The sequence below is a fragment of the Sarcophilus harrisii genome, chromosome 1 (genome assembly GCF_902635505.1).
Source record: "Sarcophilus harrisii chromosome 1, mSarHar1.11, whole genome shotgun sequence".
NCBI classification, from domain to species: Eukaryota; Metazoa; Chordata; class Mammalia; order Dasyuromorphia; family Dasyuridae; genus Sarcophilus; species Sarcophilus harrisii.
This window is the reverse complement of record NC_045426.1, coordinates 551,509,545-551,527,024: the sequence shown is the minus strand read 5'-3', so window position 1 is coordinate 551,527,024 and position 17,480 is coordinate 551,509,545. Positions and strand designations below refer to the sequence as shown.

Below are 17,480 nucleotides of genomic sequence, written 5' to 3'. Positions count from 1 at the left end.
ATCAACAAATACTCAAGTGGCAATTACTAGATGCTAGGCCCTGTAGAAGATGCAATAAAATTTAATGTAACATTTTTAACTATAAACAGCTTACTATCTAGTATTAGAAATGGAAAAAAAAGTTAATCAACAATATAAGAATTAAAGAGAAATACAATAACATAAGGCATATCTTAAGGCAGTATATAATCAATTACCAAATGAATAAATTCTGAGCTAAGAGAAAAGAGATCATTGTGCACTGGAATAGTTGAGAAGTCCTCTTAAAGGAGGGAGTCTTTGTACTAGTCCTTGAAGAGGAAGCAGGATTTTAGATTGCTAAAGAGAAGAGATAAGGGCAATATAGGCAGTGGTGTGAACAGAGGGAAAGGAGCAAGAGAAAACAAAGTAAATTCAGGAAAAGATGAATAGATATGTTTGGATATACTAGAGGAACTATATTTGTTGATTCTAGAAGAAAATGCTAGAGAGGTCAAATGGGGCCAAACTATGGAAAAGCTCAGAATGCTAGATTATATATTCTGGACTTTATTCTCTAGGTAACGGGAATCTATAGAAATCTTCCAAAAAACCCAAGCAAACTAAAAACACCACCTCCTCCAAGAAAATCTTCTGCATTTGTTTTCAATGTTTTCAAGTTAATATAGACAGATTTGAATGTGAATGTGGGGAGGGGAGGGAAAGGGAAGATTAAGAGGCTGAGAGGCTAGGAAAGAAGATATAACTATAATTCAGATCTGAACTAATGAAGGTCTAGACTAGAATGCAATAAAAGGAAAGAATGGCTATGAAAGATACTGCAAAGGAAGAATTGGTGTTTTTGGTGACTGACTAGGGGTCAGAGAGGTCAAAGATGATAACAAAAGACTCAATCTGGATTAATGGGGAAAAATGTTATTAAAAGAAATTTGTAGAAGAACATAGGATGGAGGAGGAAGGAATTTGTGAGCAAAAAAGAACTAGAGATTATTATTGATTACAAAATAGAAAATGTTGATTATATCAAATTAAAAAGTTTTTGTACAAACAAAACTAATGCAGACAAGACGAGAAGGGAAGCAAACAACTAGGAAAACATTTTTACAGTCAAAAGTTCTGATAAAGGCCTCATTTCCAAAATACATAGAGAATTGACTCTAATTTATAAGAAATCAAGCCATTCTCCAATTGATAAATGGTCAAAAGATATGAACAAACAATTTTCAGATTAAGAATTTGAAACTATTTCTAGCCATATGAAAAGATGCTCCAAATCATTATTAATCAGAGAAATGCAAATTAAGATAACTTTGAGATACCACTATATACCTCTCAGATTGGCTAAAATGACAGGAAAAGATAATGCTGAATGTTGGAGGGGATGTGGGAAAATTGGGACACCAATAAATTGTTGGTGGAATTGTGAATACATCCAACCATTCTGGAGAACAATTTGGAACTATGCTCAAAAAGTTATCAAATTGTACATACCCTTTGATCCAGCAGTGTTACTACTGGGCTTATATCCCAAAGATATCTTAAAAGAAGGGAAAGGGACACACATGTGCCAAAATGTTTGTGGCAGCCCTTTTATAGTGGCTAGAAACTGAAAATTGAATGGATGCCCATCAATTGGAGAATGGCTGAATAAATCGTTCTGTAAGAAATGACCAGCAAGATGATTTCAGAAAGGCCTGGAGAGACTTACATGAACTGATTCTGAGTAAGATGAGCAGAATCAGGAGATCATTATACACTTTAACAATAATACTATAAGATGATCAATTCTGATGGACATGGCTCTCTTCAACAATGAGATGAATCAAATCAGTTCCATTTGTTCAATAATGAAGAGAACCAACTACACCCAGCGAAAGAACTATGGGAAATGAGTGTGAACCACAACATAGCATTTCTACTTCTGTTTTTGTCCGCTTGCATTTTTGATTTCCTTCTCAGGTTATTTTTACCTTATTTCTAAGTCTGATTTTTTTTGTGCAGCAAAATAACTGTATGGATATGTATACATATATTGTGTTTAACATATACTTTAATATATTTAACATGTATTGGTCTACCTGCCATCTAGGGGAGGGAGTGAGAGGAAGGGGGGGAAAAGCTGAAACAGAAGTTTTGCAAAGATCAATGCTGAAAAATTACCCATGCATATATCTTGTAAAAGCTATAATAAAAAAACATTTAAAGAAATTTGTAAGATAGGAAGGAGATATTTTAAGGGAACATGAGATGTTTGATTTTAAACTTCAGGATATGAGGAAACTTGACTCCTGACAGGATAGGGATAGCTGAAGTTTTGGGAGCTATTTGATAGATGAAGCTGTGCATAAGAATGAGTAAGTGGGTATGTAGAAAGAAGAGCAGAAAACTATTAACTATACCTTGGGAAATAGTTAGTAGATGGGAAAAGAAAGATGATCCAGTAAAAAATAAGGACGGGAGAAAGGAGAGAGGGAGGGAGGAAGGGAAAGAGAGAGGAGAGAAACAGCGAGAGCGTGTGCAAGAGCGAGAGCGAGAGAGAGAGAGAGAATGAGCAGTTATGGGATAGAACTACTGTATGATTGAGAATTTATAAGGATATGTTTATCAAGTGATTCTTACTCACCACAGGTAATAGAGACAACTAGACATTAAGTTATTAAATGAAGTACAAAGAAATATTTATACTCTATTATATTTACAAAGTGTGAAGACTTTCTTGATGGAATTATAAAGGGAGCTTGCCACTGACTGGCTGAATACTGTCTTTAAAGTGGCCTTTAAAGAACTAGCTTGCCAACTTGCCAACTCTTGACACAGTGGAAGGTGGAAAACTTTGTGGAATGTGACCCCCTGGAAATCTAGAGGACAGCCAATTATGGAGGAAGACCCTAGAGACCACTGGCAGAGAAGGGGATTTCTATTTCCCTAACCCCATTAGCTATGGCCCTTTACATCAGAACTACTTGCCCATGATGAGACACTTAAGAGTAGGCCAAAGAGAGAGTCCATAGGGGCTCCAAAGAATGTGAGCCCTGCCATTAGAGAAGACAGTCAGCTATGGATTCAAATGAAAATTATCCTTGAAAGTCAAGGGGCAAGCTTCAAAGAGGAGCAGGTCTAGGAAACCCAGCTGAGTGATCTGTTCAGTAGAGATACTACATCTAGGAGAAAGTAGCATAAGGATAGTATTAAGAAGAGAAAATATGTGAATTATCTTGCCTATGGCTATCCCTACTATGTATGTATCTATCCATCCTTTCTGCTACATGGGAGAATGACTCAGGTTCATAGGAAAAATATTTTATTGCTACTCTTCTAAAGATGCCATCTTAATAAATGTCTTTGTTTTTAACTATTTGTCTACTTTCTACTAAAGGTAAGCTCCCTGGTAGGAGTTCATGAGTTAAGTTTTAGGATTGCAAACCATAAAGTACCTTGAATTTAGATAATCACCACCACCACTTGCAGCTCCCAACCCCAACCTGTAGTCTGTATTGAGAGAATATGTTACATAAGAAAACAGCTTTGATGTGTACTGATTAAAGCCACCATGTTTCCAGGATCAGGAAGTAGGTAGAGGGAAGGGAACTTTCAGTCTCTAGAAAATGCAATTATATAGACCAAAATACCACTGTTAAATGGCCTCAGGACCTATGATCCATTTCAGGAATAAACTTGTCATGTGACTTTAGAGAAGTCACTAAACTTTTCTAAGCCTGGATTTCTTCATCCAGAAAATGAAGTAGTTAGACTACATAATGTCTTCTGGTTCTAAAATGCTATAGTTTCAGGTAACCAGACACAATAGTGGGCAGACTTAAAATGAAAAGAGCAACCAAGGGGATGGTGAAACAAAAGGATGAAGGAAATAGAATCAAAGAAATTTAATACAGAAAACTCTTAAGAAATGCTTCTTCAACAAAAAGCTTTCTATTGATACATATTTATGACTAGCCTCTACTTGTAAGATGATATGGAAAAGAATACATAAGTTTAGCTTCACGTATAGCCTGGCTTTTTATCCAGCTCTGGCCTTGCCTTGGGAAGATGGGTTTGGGAGGCACAGGAAAATAGTCTCTGAAGGACTAAGTCCTCTATAATTGTCTTACATTTGCTCTGGGATGGGCCAAAGGCATCCGTCTAGAACCATAGAAACTTCAGGGTTATCTTGTACCTTCTTTAAAACTCCTTAAAATTTAGAATTATCCTAGAACTGACTTAGCTTTATCTAATAATATCTAGGATTTCAGAAATGAAGGACCTGGAAAAAGTAAAAACTACAAGTGGCAGAGTGGAAGTTCAAATTCATATTTGATACTATGCTACCTGCTCCATGGCAATGCCACTTTCAATCCAGAGACAGGTTGATCTTAATAGGAGAATTTCAGAAGACTTGCCTGATTCTATGTATCTGTCAAGGGTAAGGAAACTTAGGTTTATTATTTGCAAATACTTCCAAGAGGCAAGATAATATAGTGGAAAGAGTATTGAGCTAAAAACCAAAAGATCTCTGAGTTCCACTACTTATTAAATATATCAAATTGAACAAATTGTATAATTTCTGAGCCTTTTAAATTTCAACTGTAAAAATTGGAATAAAACTTTCTAGAAATGGCAATTTAAAAAATATTTGATTGTTTTTAATTTTGAAACTCACAATATAAAACAGAAGCACTTTATAAAAGTAAAATAAATAAATAAATAAAAATCAGAAAGATGCTTACCCATGAAATAAGTTCTAATACAGAGTTGGATTTTCTTTTGAGTAATTAAAAAAATTCAACCTGGCAAAACTATCCTCATTCTTTCCGGTCTTACTTCTATTCTATTGCTTGTTGGTGTGAGAGCTTGCAGAGTCCTTTTCAGGGCTGCTCATCCACCTTTGTCATCTACCTTCACCTAAATCCATGAAGCTGTAGCAATAGCCACACAATGATAAATCCATTTTGGCAGACAGATTAATCCAGGTTGAGGATAACTGACTGGCCTCAAACCCATCAGTGAGTTAGGGAGATATCTATTCTCCAAAATGTGAAACTTCCCCAGCAGACTGGGTGGATGATAACAATTTTTTTAAAAGATCATGAAATGGCTGAAACAGGACTGATCAGAGCTTGGTCAGACATAAAAGGTCCAAGATCATCTACTATCTCCCAGATAACTGCCACCAATCCTAACTTTTGTCTTGCCACTGGACTTTGATGACTAAGAGAAATGAGTTGACTCACTTAAATCCAATCCATATACAAATCACCACCCTGTGGTATTATTGATCCTCTTCAAAAATGAAGGATGAATGGATTTTAAGAATCCATTAATTTCCTTCTCTTTTTTCCCTCCTCCCCTACCCCAAATTTAAAAAGTGGTAAAACAGTCAATCAAAATAAATTCCTATTTCCATGTACCTAAATATACTTTAATCTACATCTTATGTTCATTACCTCTCATTTGGGAGGCAGGTAAAAAGATCTTGACAAATCCTCTTCAGTAGTGGTTGGTTATTACAATAATATGAGTTGTGATATTTTTTCAAATTGATTGGCCCTTACAAAGTTGTTTGTTGTTACAAAGGGATCATTATCAATAGTCCCTAGAATCCACTCACTGCATTGTAGGACTGACAATTTAAAAGTCATTCACATAGTCTCTAGTCATAAGGCTAAAACACAATAAACAGCAAAGAGGAAAAAAATTCCTTACTCCAGCCTTAAGGATCCACCTCTTTCTCTGAGTCCTATCTTAAACATAAAGAGGAATGAACTTAACTAACATCAATGAAAATGGACATTTCCATATATACAATAGAAAAGAAAAAGAGGACTATTGTGGGTCTCTTATGGATGGCTTGCTTTTCTTTTAAAACTTTTAATAAATTCAACCTATAGCTTTCTCATAAATTGGAAAAATAATCCTATTTCAGCAATTTTCTGTGAGTATTAAATAAGATAATGAATATGCCAGTGCTTTGAAAACCACTATATAAAAAATTTTGTATATTTTAATAATTCACTTAATTCAATAATTTATATATTGAATATTTAATTTTAATTATTTATCAATTTATCTAATTTAATAATATGCTACATAGGTTGTTATATAAATGAAAAATATTTTATTATCTTCATCAAAGAAATTTCATGGGCAATTCAATTCCTATAATTGAATAATACTCTTTCCCCTTCAAAAAGGAATTTGTAGACCCCCCCAAAAAAAAAACTTCACTCACCTCGAGGTCCAAACATATTGTCCAAAAATGCATTGACTTCATTGTCAAAAGCTATTAGCTGCTCCTGAAAAAATAAATGATAGATAATTTAAATTTCTTTTTTGAGAAGTATAGAAACCCAAAGGACTTTGGACAGTTAAATATCACAAGGTCTTAGCTCTCTCTGGGACCTTTAATTTGAAATAGGTGAAAAAAGGAGGGGAGAAGGGATTAAAAATGCCCCTATATCCGTGATCAGATTCTTTAATTGTCTTAAGCTTTTTATCATGCTAGTCATGGTAAATAGGAGCGCAACTCATTTCTTGCTTAATAATGTCCCAAGATTACTGATCCAAATTTCATTGACTTCCCTTGTTCCAAATGCCTTAAAAGGCCCAGAGGGCACAAGTACAATTTTGAAAGGAAAATTTCGCTCAAGTCTTGCCTGAATGTCTTTATGAAACTTCAGAGAGTAACATCTTCTCAAATATTATATACATGTGAGAAATTTTGGGGTTTTTTCATTATTTTTCCACATAATTTTTTCTCAATATTATCTCTTGTATCTCAATGTATATCCGAAACTCCACTTAAGAGTAATACTATTCTTTTAATGTACCATATAACAATTCTATCCTTACCTGGGAGTAGAAGAATGCCATTATAAAGCTAGAAGATCTAGGACAAGGTGTCTTCTCCTGTTTGACATTACTCCCATTCATGCGAATCTGTCATTTCCTTGCTTAAGTAATCTGCTAAGATGTTATCTACAGTTACTATAGAACCTGTTTTCAGCAGCTGCTTAGAGAGGACAACATAAGGCCTAAATCATCTGTGCCTTCTTCAGTGTGGAAAGGGAGAGTCTTATTATTTTGTTTGCAGAAAAGGAAGATGCCTGTCTCAAGGAGGATTTATCCAACACAATTTTGCTAAACAAATATCATATCCAGAGAACTGTATGAGATGCTGGAAGAGATTTAAAATTTATATAAGATTTAGTCTTTTATCCTCACGGAGTTCATAGTTTAATATAGAATAGGATAGATACACACAAAACAGTAACCAAGGTGAAAAAGAATAAATCCAATTCTTTTTAGAACTATTCAACAAAGACCTAGAAAATGTACTACACTGAGTCTTGAAAAATTACTATTTCCAGCCCAACTTAACATAGGGAAGGCTTCTGTCACTGAGGATAAGATATGATCATGAGAGGACTCCAATGATACTTTCAGTCCAAGGATTCAGAGTGAGCATACCAAAGGGTAGGAAGCAGGAATGGATGTAACTAGCAAGCTTTATAAGCTCATATCTCAGAATTGGATCAAAGATTCAGAGCAGCCTGAAGAAGAGACATAATCTGAGGGACCACCACAAAAGAGTGGTGAGGGAGATGCTATAGACCAAGGGGAGCCTTTAGTGAAGAGGTGACATTTGAGATGAGCTTTAAAACAAATGGATAGAAATTCAGTAAGTCAAAATGAGGGAGTAAGGACTTTTCAGGCACAATAGGATCTTTTTGGCAGCTACTCTATCCCTATCTACACAGAAAATGAGACAATTGGTCCTCAATTCCAGGAGGCTGATGTGGAATGTGAAGCCTATTCAAGTCCAAAGGTCTATTTGTAATACTAAATGGCTCTGACTTTCAAAACCTGAAATGTCCTGAAAAAAGAACTGATGATGTGACATAATTGCTGAAAAGAGACTCTATATATTTTTGTCCTGAGCACTTCCCTCAGAGTTAGATGTATCTTACTCTCTAGCCCTGGAGCTTTCTACTGAATGAAATCTTTGGGTCACCCTAGGTCAGAGGTATTTAATCTGGGATCCATGAACTTGTTGGGGGTTTTTAAAAGTATATTTTGACAACTGTATTAACTTTGTAATCTTATGTATTTGTTTTATATATTTAAATTCATTTTTCTAAGGAAGTACCTGAAGATTTCACCAGATTATCAAAGAAGTGGGTCCATGAAGAAGGTTAAAACCCTGGCTTAGGGGTTCTGTTTCAAACTAACCTGGATGTTTTCATTGATTGTGACCACCTTTAAACCTAATATACAAAGAATTTGGAGGCTTCTAGCACCAAAACAAGGGTGAATATACTTGCTTTTTCAGGATAAAAAAATGTAATCTGTGCTGCCCTCCACACTGGATGAATCTGTCTTTGATCAATGAGCTTGACGCCAAAGGTGAATATCAATCTTATTGAAGTATCTTTTCTCCATCCTCCTCTCATAACAGATACTAGTAGAAACCCCTTCTTGGGTGCTGAATTCATCAGGTATCCAAGTGTGATAAGGCTATGGAAAAACAACTGGTGAAATCTATTTGATTTTATACTAATAGGAAAATGAAGTCTGAGCCAGAATTTTGTTTAAAGTGTGTAAGTCTGGTTATCTTTTTCTACTCAGCCTACATTTCAATCATGCTTGATTGTTGGGGGGGGAGGGGGTGTAGGAAAGTAGGGAGTGAAAAGGAAGATAGGTGAGAAGAAAACAGTACTTGTGCAGGTAATGAGAGTGAGAAAAGCTGACTAGTTTGCCATCTCTGTTATCTCCTTATCAGGCCAGAAGCTCATCGAGGGATGTAGAGAACTGAGGAGCTTCAGGGACTTAATAGTTCCTGCAATCTTATGCTTATCTTACCTGTGTAGCTCCTAGCATAATGTTCTGCATGCAGTAGATGAACAATAAATGTTTGGTGCATTTTATAAGCACAATCTAAGTATCATATGCATATAAGATTTTCCAGAAAGTAGTACTTTTCAATTTTTTAAAGAGTAAACAGCTTCTTTCCAATAGCACTGAAGTACTACTTGACCTCTTACTATGAGCCAGGAACTTATAAATATTTTATGATTTAATTCATACAACAAGCCTGAGAGTAAGTACTATTATTTCCTCATTTAAGGGGACTGATGTTAAACAAAGTCAGGGTCACACACATAAGAAGTATTTGAATTCATCTTCCTGACTCAAGCCCCTACTGTGTCATTTAGCTGCCTCTTGAGTAGGCCTTTAATAGAACACTTAATAGAGGCAGGTAAGTCTTTAATCTCTCAGTCCTCAGTTCCGTGGATTTTGGATCTCATCATGGTACCATTATAGTCTTAAAAAGATTAAATAATACATATTGTTGAAAATCTTCCTTAAAGAACACCTTAAGATATATTAGAAATGCATTTAAGATAGAGATGATAAAGATATCAGATAAACAGGTCAAACCAAGGCAAAGTCTAAGATTGGAAAATCAGATGTGATACTATATAGAGAAATGAATGCTGAGGCTTTCAGCATGACACAGCAAAAAGATCTGGAATCCAGTCTTGATCTGAATACCGATTCTTCCATTTTCTATAATATCAATGTGATTTGGGGCAAGTTTTTTAACTTTTCTGGTTTCACCTTCCTTATCCCTAAAATAAGAGGAGCTGAATAAGGTAATTTCTAAGGTCTCTTCCAGCTCTGGATTGATGAAACTATAGCATCAGTAGTGCCATATTGTCATCAGGAATTTTTAAAGATTCAGGAAACTTTGAAAAAGTATTTTGGAAGAATTTTTAGGAGCCAATATGGTGGAGTAAGCAGTAATATTATGGCTGGAACTCTCCCATATTCACTTCCAAAGAACTATATAATAAATAGCATCCTAAAACAGAACCTAAGAAAAGCAGAACCAGCAAAAAGATGGGATAAAACACTCTTTGAGTCCAAGAAATTTGGAAGATGAGCAGAAAAGATCTGTTTCATTCAGGTAAAGGGAGAGCTCAGTCCAGGACAGGAAGAAGCAAGTCCCACCTTAGTAAAACAGTAGTAAATCCTAAGCTCTAATGTGGTAGATAGAGCAGGCAATGGCCAAGATCAGCCTATACCTTAGCATACCCAGGGGAATGGGTAAACTCTGGTTCTGAGAACCTCCAAGTGCTTCAACATACCCTGGACAAGCAAGTACCCACCAGCATGCTTCAATGTAGCCTCAGAGAAATAAAGAAACACATCAGTCTCAGCCCATGCCAAATACCACTACTAGGACCTTGATTCAATACCAAGTTAAGATGACAGATTCCTACAGCAGTACCAGTCATCTCCCACCACATCCCCTCAGTGAAGCACCAGACATAGAGGTCACAAGTGTGTCTTAGAACAACATCAGTAGAGCAGCAGGTCAACAGCAAGGACCTTGCAGCACTTGGCACAGAAAGCCTGAAACAGTGCTCCATCCACCACAGGGAACAGAGCTCAAATTCAAAACAAAGTTAAAAGAAAGGCTAAAAAAGATAACAAAAAAGAGAATCTGACCATAGCAGGTTATTATGGTAAAACAGGAAAGATCAAAACACAAATTCAGGAGAAAACAATGATGTCAAAAAACCTATGGGCAAAATCTCAAAGAAAAAGAGAAAGTGCTCTTAAGAGCAAAAAGAACTCATGGAAGAGTTAGGAAAGGAACTTAAAAATCATAAGTGAAGGGGCAGTTAGTGCAGTGAATAGAGAACCAGTTCTGAAGTCAGGAGGACCTGAATTCAAATCTGATCTCAGACACTTGACGCTTCTTATCTGTGACCCTACTGGCAAGTCACTAAACCTCAATTGCCTCAGCAAAACAAACAAACAAGCACATAAATAAGGGATAGGAAAAAAGGGGAAGGAAATGAAAGATTATTTTAAAAAAAAAAAGAGTCAATACCTAGAAAAAGAAAACAACTGCTTAAAAAGGAGAATTGGCCAAATGGAAAAAAAGATACAAAAGTCCACAGAAGAAAACAACTCCTTAAAGAGTATAATTAACCAATTAGAAAAAGAGCTACAAAAGATAATTGAGAAAAACAATACCCTAAAAGTTAGAACTGGGCAAGTGAAAGTTAATGATTTTAAAGGACAATTAAAATAATCAAGTAAACACAAAAAGTGAAAAAACGGAAGAAAATTTAAAATATCTCAGTTGTTTTCACTGACCTGAAAAATAGACCCATAAAAGACAATATTAGAATCATAGGAGTACCTAAAAGCCATAATCAAAAGGAAGACTTGGACAACATCCTTGAAGAAATTATCAAGGAAAAACTGTATTGATTTCCTAGAACCAGGAGGCAAAATAAGTACTGAAAGAATCCACTGATTATCTCAGGAAAGAGATCCCAAAATAAAAACTCCAAGGAACATTATAGTCAAATTTCAGAACTGTCAGGTCAAGGGGAAAAACCCTTACAAATGGCCAGAAAGAAACAATTCAAATATCAAGGAGCATAATCAGAATCATGCAGGTCTCAACAGCAGTAAGTATTAAAAGATCAGTGATCATATCACGGAATATGATGTTCTGAAAGCAAAAAAACTAGGACTATAACCAAGAATCACTTACCTGACAAAATTGAGCATCATATATCTAAGGGAGTAAAGATCATTCAATGAAATAGAAGGATTCCAAATTTTCATAAGGAAAAGACCAAAATTAAACAAAAAATTTGATCTCCAATATCAAGACCCAAAGAAGCATAAGCAGCTAAAAGGGAAAAGAAAACATAAGGAATTCAAAAGAACTAAATTGTTTATATTTCTACATGGGAAGATGTTGTCACTAATAGTGCTGCTAAAAACATATACATAAATAAAAAGTATGGGTACAAGGTGAATTTGAGGGAATGACATAAAAATTAGAGGTAGAATGGGATAAATTATTTCACATGATGAGGTGTGAAAGATCTATTACAGTGAAGTTGAAGATGGACAGGTAGATGAAGGTCATCACTTTAACCTTGCTTTCATCAGTATTGCCTCAAAGAGGGAATAATATACACAATTAGTTGAATATAGAAATTTATCTTACCTGACAGGGATGTTGGAGGGTAGGGGATTAAGTAAAGGGTGAGATAGGGACCAATAGAAGGAAAGGAACATCAAGTGAGGCAATCAAAAGCAAAACACTGTTGAGGAAGGAAAGGATTAAAGGAAAGAGAAGATAAACAAGAAGAAGAATAAGATAGAGAGAAGTACACAGTAATCTTAACTGTGAATGTGAATGGGATTAATTCTCCCATAAAATGGAAACAGATAGAAAAGTGGATCAAAACCAGAATCTTATAACATGTTTACAAGAAATACACTTGAAGCAGAAAGATACCCACACAGAATAAGGTAAGAAGTTGAAGCACTTTATTTCATACTTCAGCTAAAGTAAAAAACAAATAAACAACAACAAGAAAACAGGGTTAGCAATCCTGATTCCAGACAAAGTAAAAGCAAAAATAGACATTTAAAAGAGATAAAGATGTAAATTACATTTTGCAAAAAGGTAACATAGATAATGAAGCAATATCAATACTAAACATATATGCAATAAGTGATATAACATCCAAATTCTTAAAGAAGAACTTAAGCAAATTGCAGAAAGAAATAGTTATAAAAAGAATATTAGTAGAGAACTAGAGAGGTCCCCTCTCAGAATATGACAAATTCAGCCAAGAAAGAAACTAAGGAGGTAAACAGAATATTAGAAAAGTTAGATATGACAGACCTTTGGAGAAAACTAAATGGAAACAGAAAAGAATGTACTTTTTATTTCAGGAGTATATGGCACCTACACAAAAACTGATCATGTATTAAGGCATAAAATCCTCAAAATTAAATGCAGAAAGTTAAAAGTATTAAATGTATTCTTTTCAGATTATAATGCAAAAAAATACATTCAACAAAGGGAAGTAGAAAAAAATTAAAAATTAATTGGAAACTAAATCTAATCTTAAAGAATAATGGAGTCAAAGAATAAATCATAGAAACAACCAATAATTTCATTAAAGGGAATTTAAAAGACATTAAATTCATTCATGAAGTTCATTAGATACATCCATGAGACAAGATATCAAAATTTATGGGAAGTACTCAAATCAGTATTTAGGAAATTTTTATTTCTCTAAATTCTTACATCAATAAAATGGGGGAAAAACTCCCAAAAATCAATGAATTGGGCATACAACTGGGGAAAAAAAACCTAGAAAAAGAACAAATTAAAAATTGCCAACTGAGTACCAAATTGTAAATCCTGAAAAATCGAAGGTGAAATTAATAAGACTAAAAAAAAGTTTTTTGGAGAAGCTGTCAATTGGAAAAAATGCAGCAAATATCTTTAAGTCTAAAGATCCATGGTACATAGGAACTTGACATAAATATATAGGGATAAGAGCCATTCCCTTGTCTATAACATTCCTGTAGTTGGTCATTCAAGTTTGGTTAGGATATCTTCAATTCCAGGGAATACAAGATGAAGGAATTCATCCCATTTTTAGGACAGTTCTAATTATTCAGGCAATAATGTAATGAACAGTTAACACTTTAACAAAATTTTCAGTTTAGCAGATTAGCTGACAATTAACTGAAAAAATGAAGATGAGATAGGTGACCAAAATGGGAGAGAGAGTAGTATTATGAGAGAAAAATGAAGTGAACATGGATAGAAGAAGCTGGAGTGCATTAAAAGCAAACTTCTCCTTACTTCCCAATTTTCCAAAGAGCCAATCTTGGCATATGAATTACCATTTTAACAGAATGACACATCTGAAAGGTAAGGAAGATCTCTTAATCATGCTATTATTTGATTAAGCAGTTTCTACACTGATGTCTCTTTGTTTAGACAAAAATTTCACCCACAGAACCAATTTGTCTGGATGGTAGTTTTTCTTCCTTGTGATTCTTAATGTTTTAAAACCTAATTCTCTATTATGTATATGGACTATTTTTATCACTCAGTGATTTTAAAAGGGTACTATTACAAAAGAAACTCACTTAAAATCATCTCCATGTTCTACGAAAGTTCTATTTTCTTGATATCTGAATGAAGTTGTTCTTCAAGCTTATCTAAGATGCAAATAAATCAGGCTATGAAAGTTTCCAATACCCAAGGAGAAAGGTAATGCAGTATTGGGCCTAGAGTCAGGAAGACTACCTCCCAAGGTGTTGTGAGGCTGAGACCATATTTATGAAGTGCCTGGCATAGGGCCTGGCACATAGTAGATACCATTTAAATTCTAGCTCTTTATAGTGGTGATGGGAGGAGGAGGAGGAGAAAGAGTAGTAATAGAATAGCAATATTAGTAATGTGACGGTGTCATAATGTTACAAAAGTAGGAGGACTGAAGTAATTTAAGAATATCCCTGTGATTTTCATCTACATTATGACAGGTCTTTGTCAGTGCTTAATATACAAATTAGTTTTTTTCCCCCTCCAAACCGGACCTATGATTTCACTGGTATAGAGAACTTTCAATAAGAAAACTTTCTTCTACCAGTGAAGATTACTATTTCTTTGCAACTTAATAGAGATGTCTAGATGTCACTAACAACTCAAATGACTTGCCTAAGGTCACATAGCCCCTATGTTTCTGAGATAAGACTTGAATCCAGATCTTCCTGTATCCAAGATTATGTCTCCCCACTTCACTACACTACTTCTCAAAATGGAGGGGCCAGTCAGGGACACTAAAATAAGGCCGTTCTTCTTTTAGAATTAATTGCTTAGGAAAAGATTTAACACCAGTTTTCAAGGAGAAAAAAGGACCTAATAATACTCTCCCCCAATGGGCCAAGTAAGAAGAGGCAGAACCTTTGGGCACCTGCCCCTCTTGAAGTTGTGCCAATGTACTTTTGACCTTCCCCTGCATTAAGGAGATGGCTGCAGAAACTACAAATTAGAAAGTATTCTATTCTCTTGTGAGTGAATGATATAGTTATCTCTCAAAGATGGTGCTAGGGATCAGCTCTTTTTTCCCTCCTATTTTATTTTTAAATTGATGCATTTGTCTGCATTTCTTAGATACCAGGGAGATAATTTTCAGGCTCTAGGGAGTTGTAGGGTACAGATGGGGATGGAGCAGGAAGAGCACTGTCAACATAGTTACTGCTTGAGAAATATATTTTGCCATACTTTAAGGAAAGCAAGGATAGATAGGTAGCACAATAGATAGAATGCTGCCAGGCCTGGAGTCAAGAAGTCATCTTCTTGAGATCAAATCTGGCTTCAGACACTAGCTACATGACTAGTTGAATAAGTCACTTAGTCTCATTTACCTCAATTTATTCATCTGTAAAATGAGATGAAGAAGGAAATGGTAAACTCCAATATCTTTGCTAAGAAAACCCTAAGTGGAGTAATGAAAAGCTGGACACGATTAAATGACAACAAAGGAAAAGCATCCCTTACAGCTCAACTGAATTCAGCTAATACTTGTATATTGCTTTATGCTTTACAAAGATAACCACAGAGAAGTTAGAGGTAAACTACAGAATTATGCTAACTAGTTTCCTGCCTTAAAAAGTAAAGAAGGAAAGAGTAGAGCATATACTAAACTTAAAGCCCATAAGTGATTAACTTTTCAAAAAATTAATGTTAGAGAAGAGTGTATAATCACTGGTATTCAATGTTTAATGAATGTCAATAAACTAAAATTTTGTTCCTACTTTTATCCTGGGACCACCAAGTTTTTTGTGTTTTTTCAAATTCTACTGTGCACCCTCCCTATACGTCCATATATGCCACAATAGTAGATTCCAGAATAGTAGTTTCCATAAATCAGTACTAACTACCCCAAGGACATTCAATCATTAACAAGTGATGGTGTCCAGATGAGTTTGCTCCAGCACTACTAGTATGTTTGGAACTGGAAACCAGTCATAAACCCTTACCTATACCATCTGCCCGGTGGTCATTAAATCATTGGCTAGTGATGGTAGGATGAATCTGTGCCAACACTTTTAGAAACAATTTCAGAGAGGTTACTGAGTCATTGATTGTTCTTTGTTTTTACTGAAGCCACAATAATTAAACACCCAACAAATTGTAATGAATCAGTATTCTCCTTTGAGTAAATAATTTTTTGAATCATTTGCCAGATAACTCAGTTTTTTGTCTTTTTATTCTGTGCACCTAGCATGGTACCTGACTCAAAGTAGGTACTTAATAAGTAAAAATCAAAGAATATAAGAATTGGAAGAGATCTAAAAGGTCATTTTTTCAAACTTTCCATCAAATGCAAGAATCCTCTTCTACTTCATCCCTGATAGATGATCATTTAGTTTCTGTTTGAACTCTTCCAGTGATTACTTTGTAAAGCAGATCATTCCATTGTTGGATAGCTCTAATTGTTAATCCTAATTGTGAGAAAGTTGTTTCTTTATATTAAACCCAATTTTGCTTGTCTGTGCCTTCCCCCATTGGCACTAATTCTATCTTCTAGAGCCACACAATATAAATTTACTCTTTTTTCCATAAGACAGCTCTTCAAATATTTGAAGACATACGATCAGCATCCTCCTCCTCCAAGTCTTTTCTAATCTAGGCCAAACATCCCATTTCTCTCCATTGTTTCTTAAACTACCCTGCTTATTTTGACTGAATTCTCTCTAGTTTTGAAATGTTCCACTTACATTGTGACACCTAGGATTGTACTCAGTATTCCATAAGCATCTTTCCCCATTATCCTTCACTCTTTTCTTTAATGAAGATGTAATCCTTCTCCTTCATACATACCTCTCCTCCTCATTTCTCCAACACATTGCTCTGTCCCCTGTCCACTCCTTAATCTTCTAATCTTAAACCTATCAGCTGGCTCTTTCCTAGCTGCCTACAAATATACTCATTGTTTTAAAAAAAATCCCCAGCTATTTCAACTATCTCCATTTTATTTTCATGCTCTTTTGATGGATAAACTTTTTAAAGAAAACTCTGTACCTCTGACTTCTAATCTTATCTTTCAACTAAAACTGTTTTCTACAAAGTTACCAGTGATTGATTAATTACCAAATCTTAGAGCTTTATCTCAATCCTTATCCTTCTTACCCTCTTGGCAAGCTTTGACACTGTTCATAATCATTGCCCTCCTGAATTCGCTTTGATCTTTTAGTTTTGGCACTGTTTTCTCCTAGTTCTTCTCTCATTTGTATGTCTGTTCCTCAGTCTTATCTACTATATCTTCAAAGTCATGCCCAGTAAATGTGGGTGTCTCCCAAAGGTCTACCTTGGTCCCTTTTTTCTTATCTCTCTATACAAGGTTTTCTAAACCTGAGGTAGATGATTTTGTTTGTAATCTTAGGTGTTTTATTTTACACATTTAAAAATATTTGATAAGAAGCCTATAGGCTTCATTAGACTCCCATGGGGTCCCGTCACACACACACACACACACACACACACACACACACACACACACACACAAACCAATTAAGAATCCTTTCTTTCAGGAGCAGCTAGGTGACACAGTGGATACAGCACCAGCCCTGAAGTCAGGAGGTCCTGAGTTCAA

At 35.1% G+C, this 17,480-nt stretch overlaps 1 protein-coding gene across 6 annotated transcripts in view; it reads right to left on the bottom strand.

The window, feature by feature from the left end:
* ELOVL2 (ELOVL fatty acid elongase 2) overlaps positions 1-17,480 on the bottom strand; it is a 97,997-nt gene that overhangs the window by 32,929 nt on the left and 47,588 nt on the right. For 2 of the 6 annotated variants that reach the window (XM_031946853.1, XM_031946852.1), the window contains exon 2: positions 6,206-6,269. In XM_031946853.1, the coding sequence (XP_031802713.1) occupies positions 6,206-6,221 (16 nt within the window). In that variant the 5' untranslated portion in view covers positions 6,222-6,269. The other 4 variants (XM_003760177.4, XM_031946851.1, XM_031946850.1 and 1 more) reach the window with 4 other exon arrangements.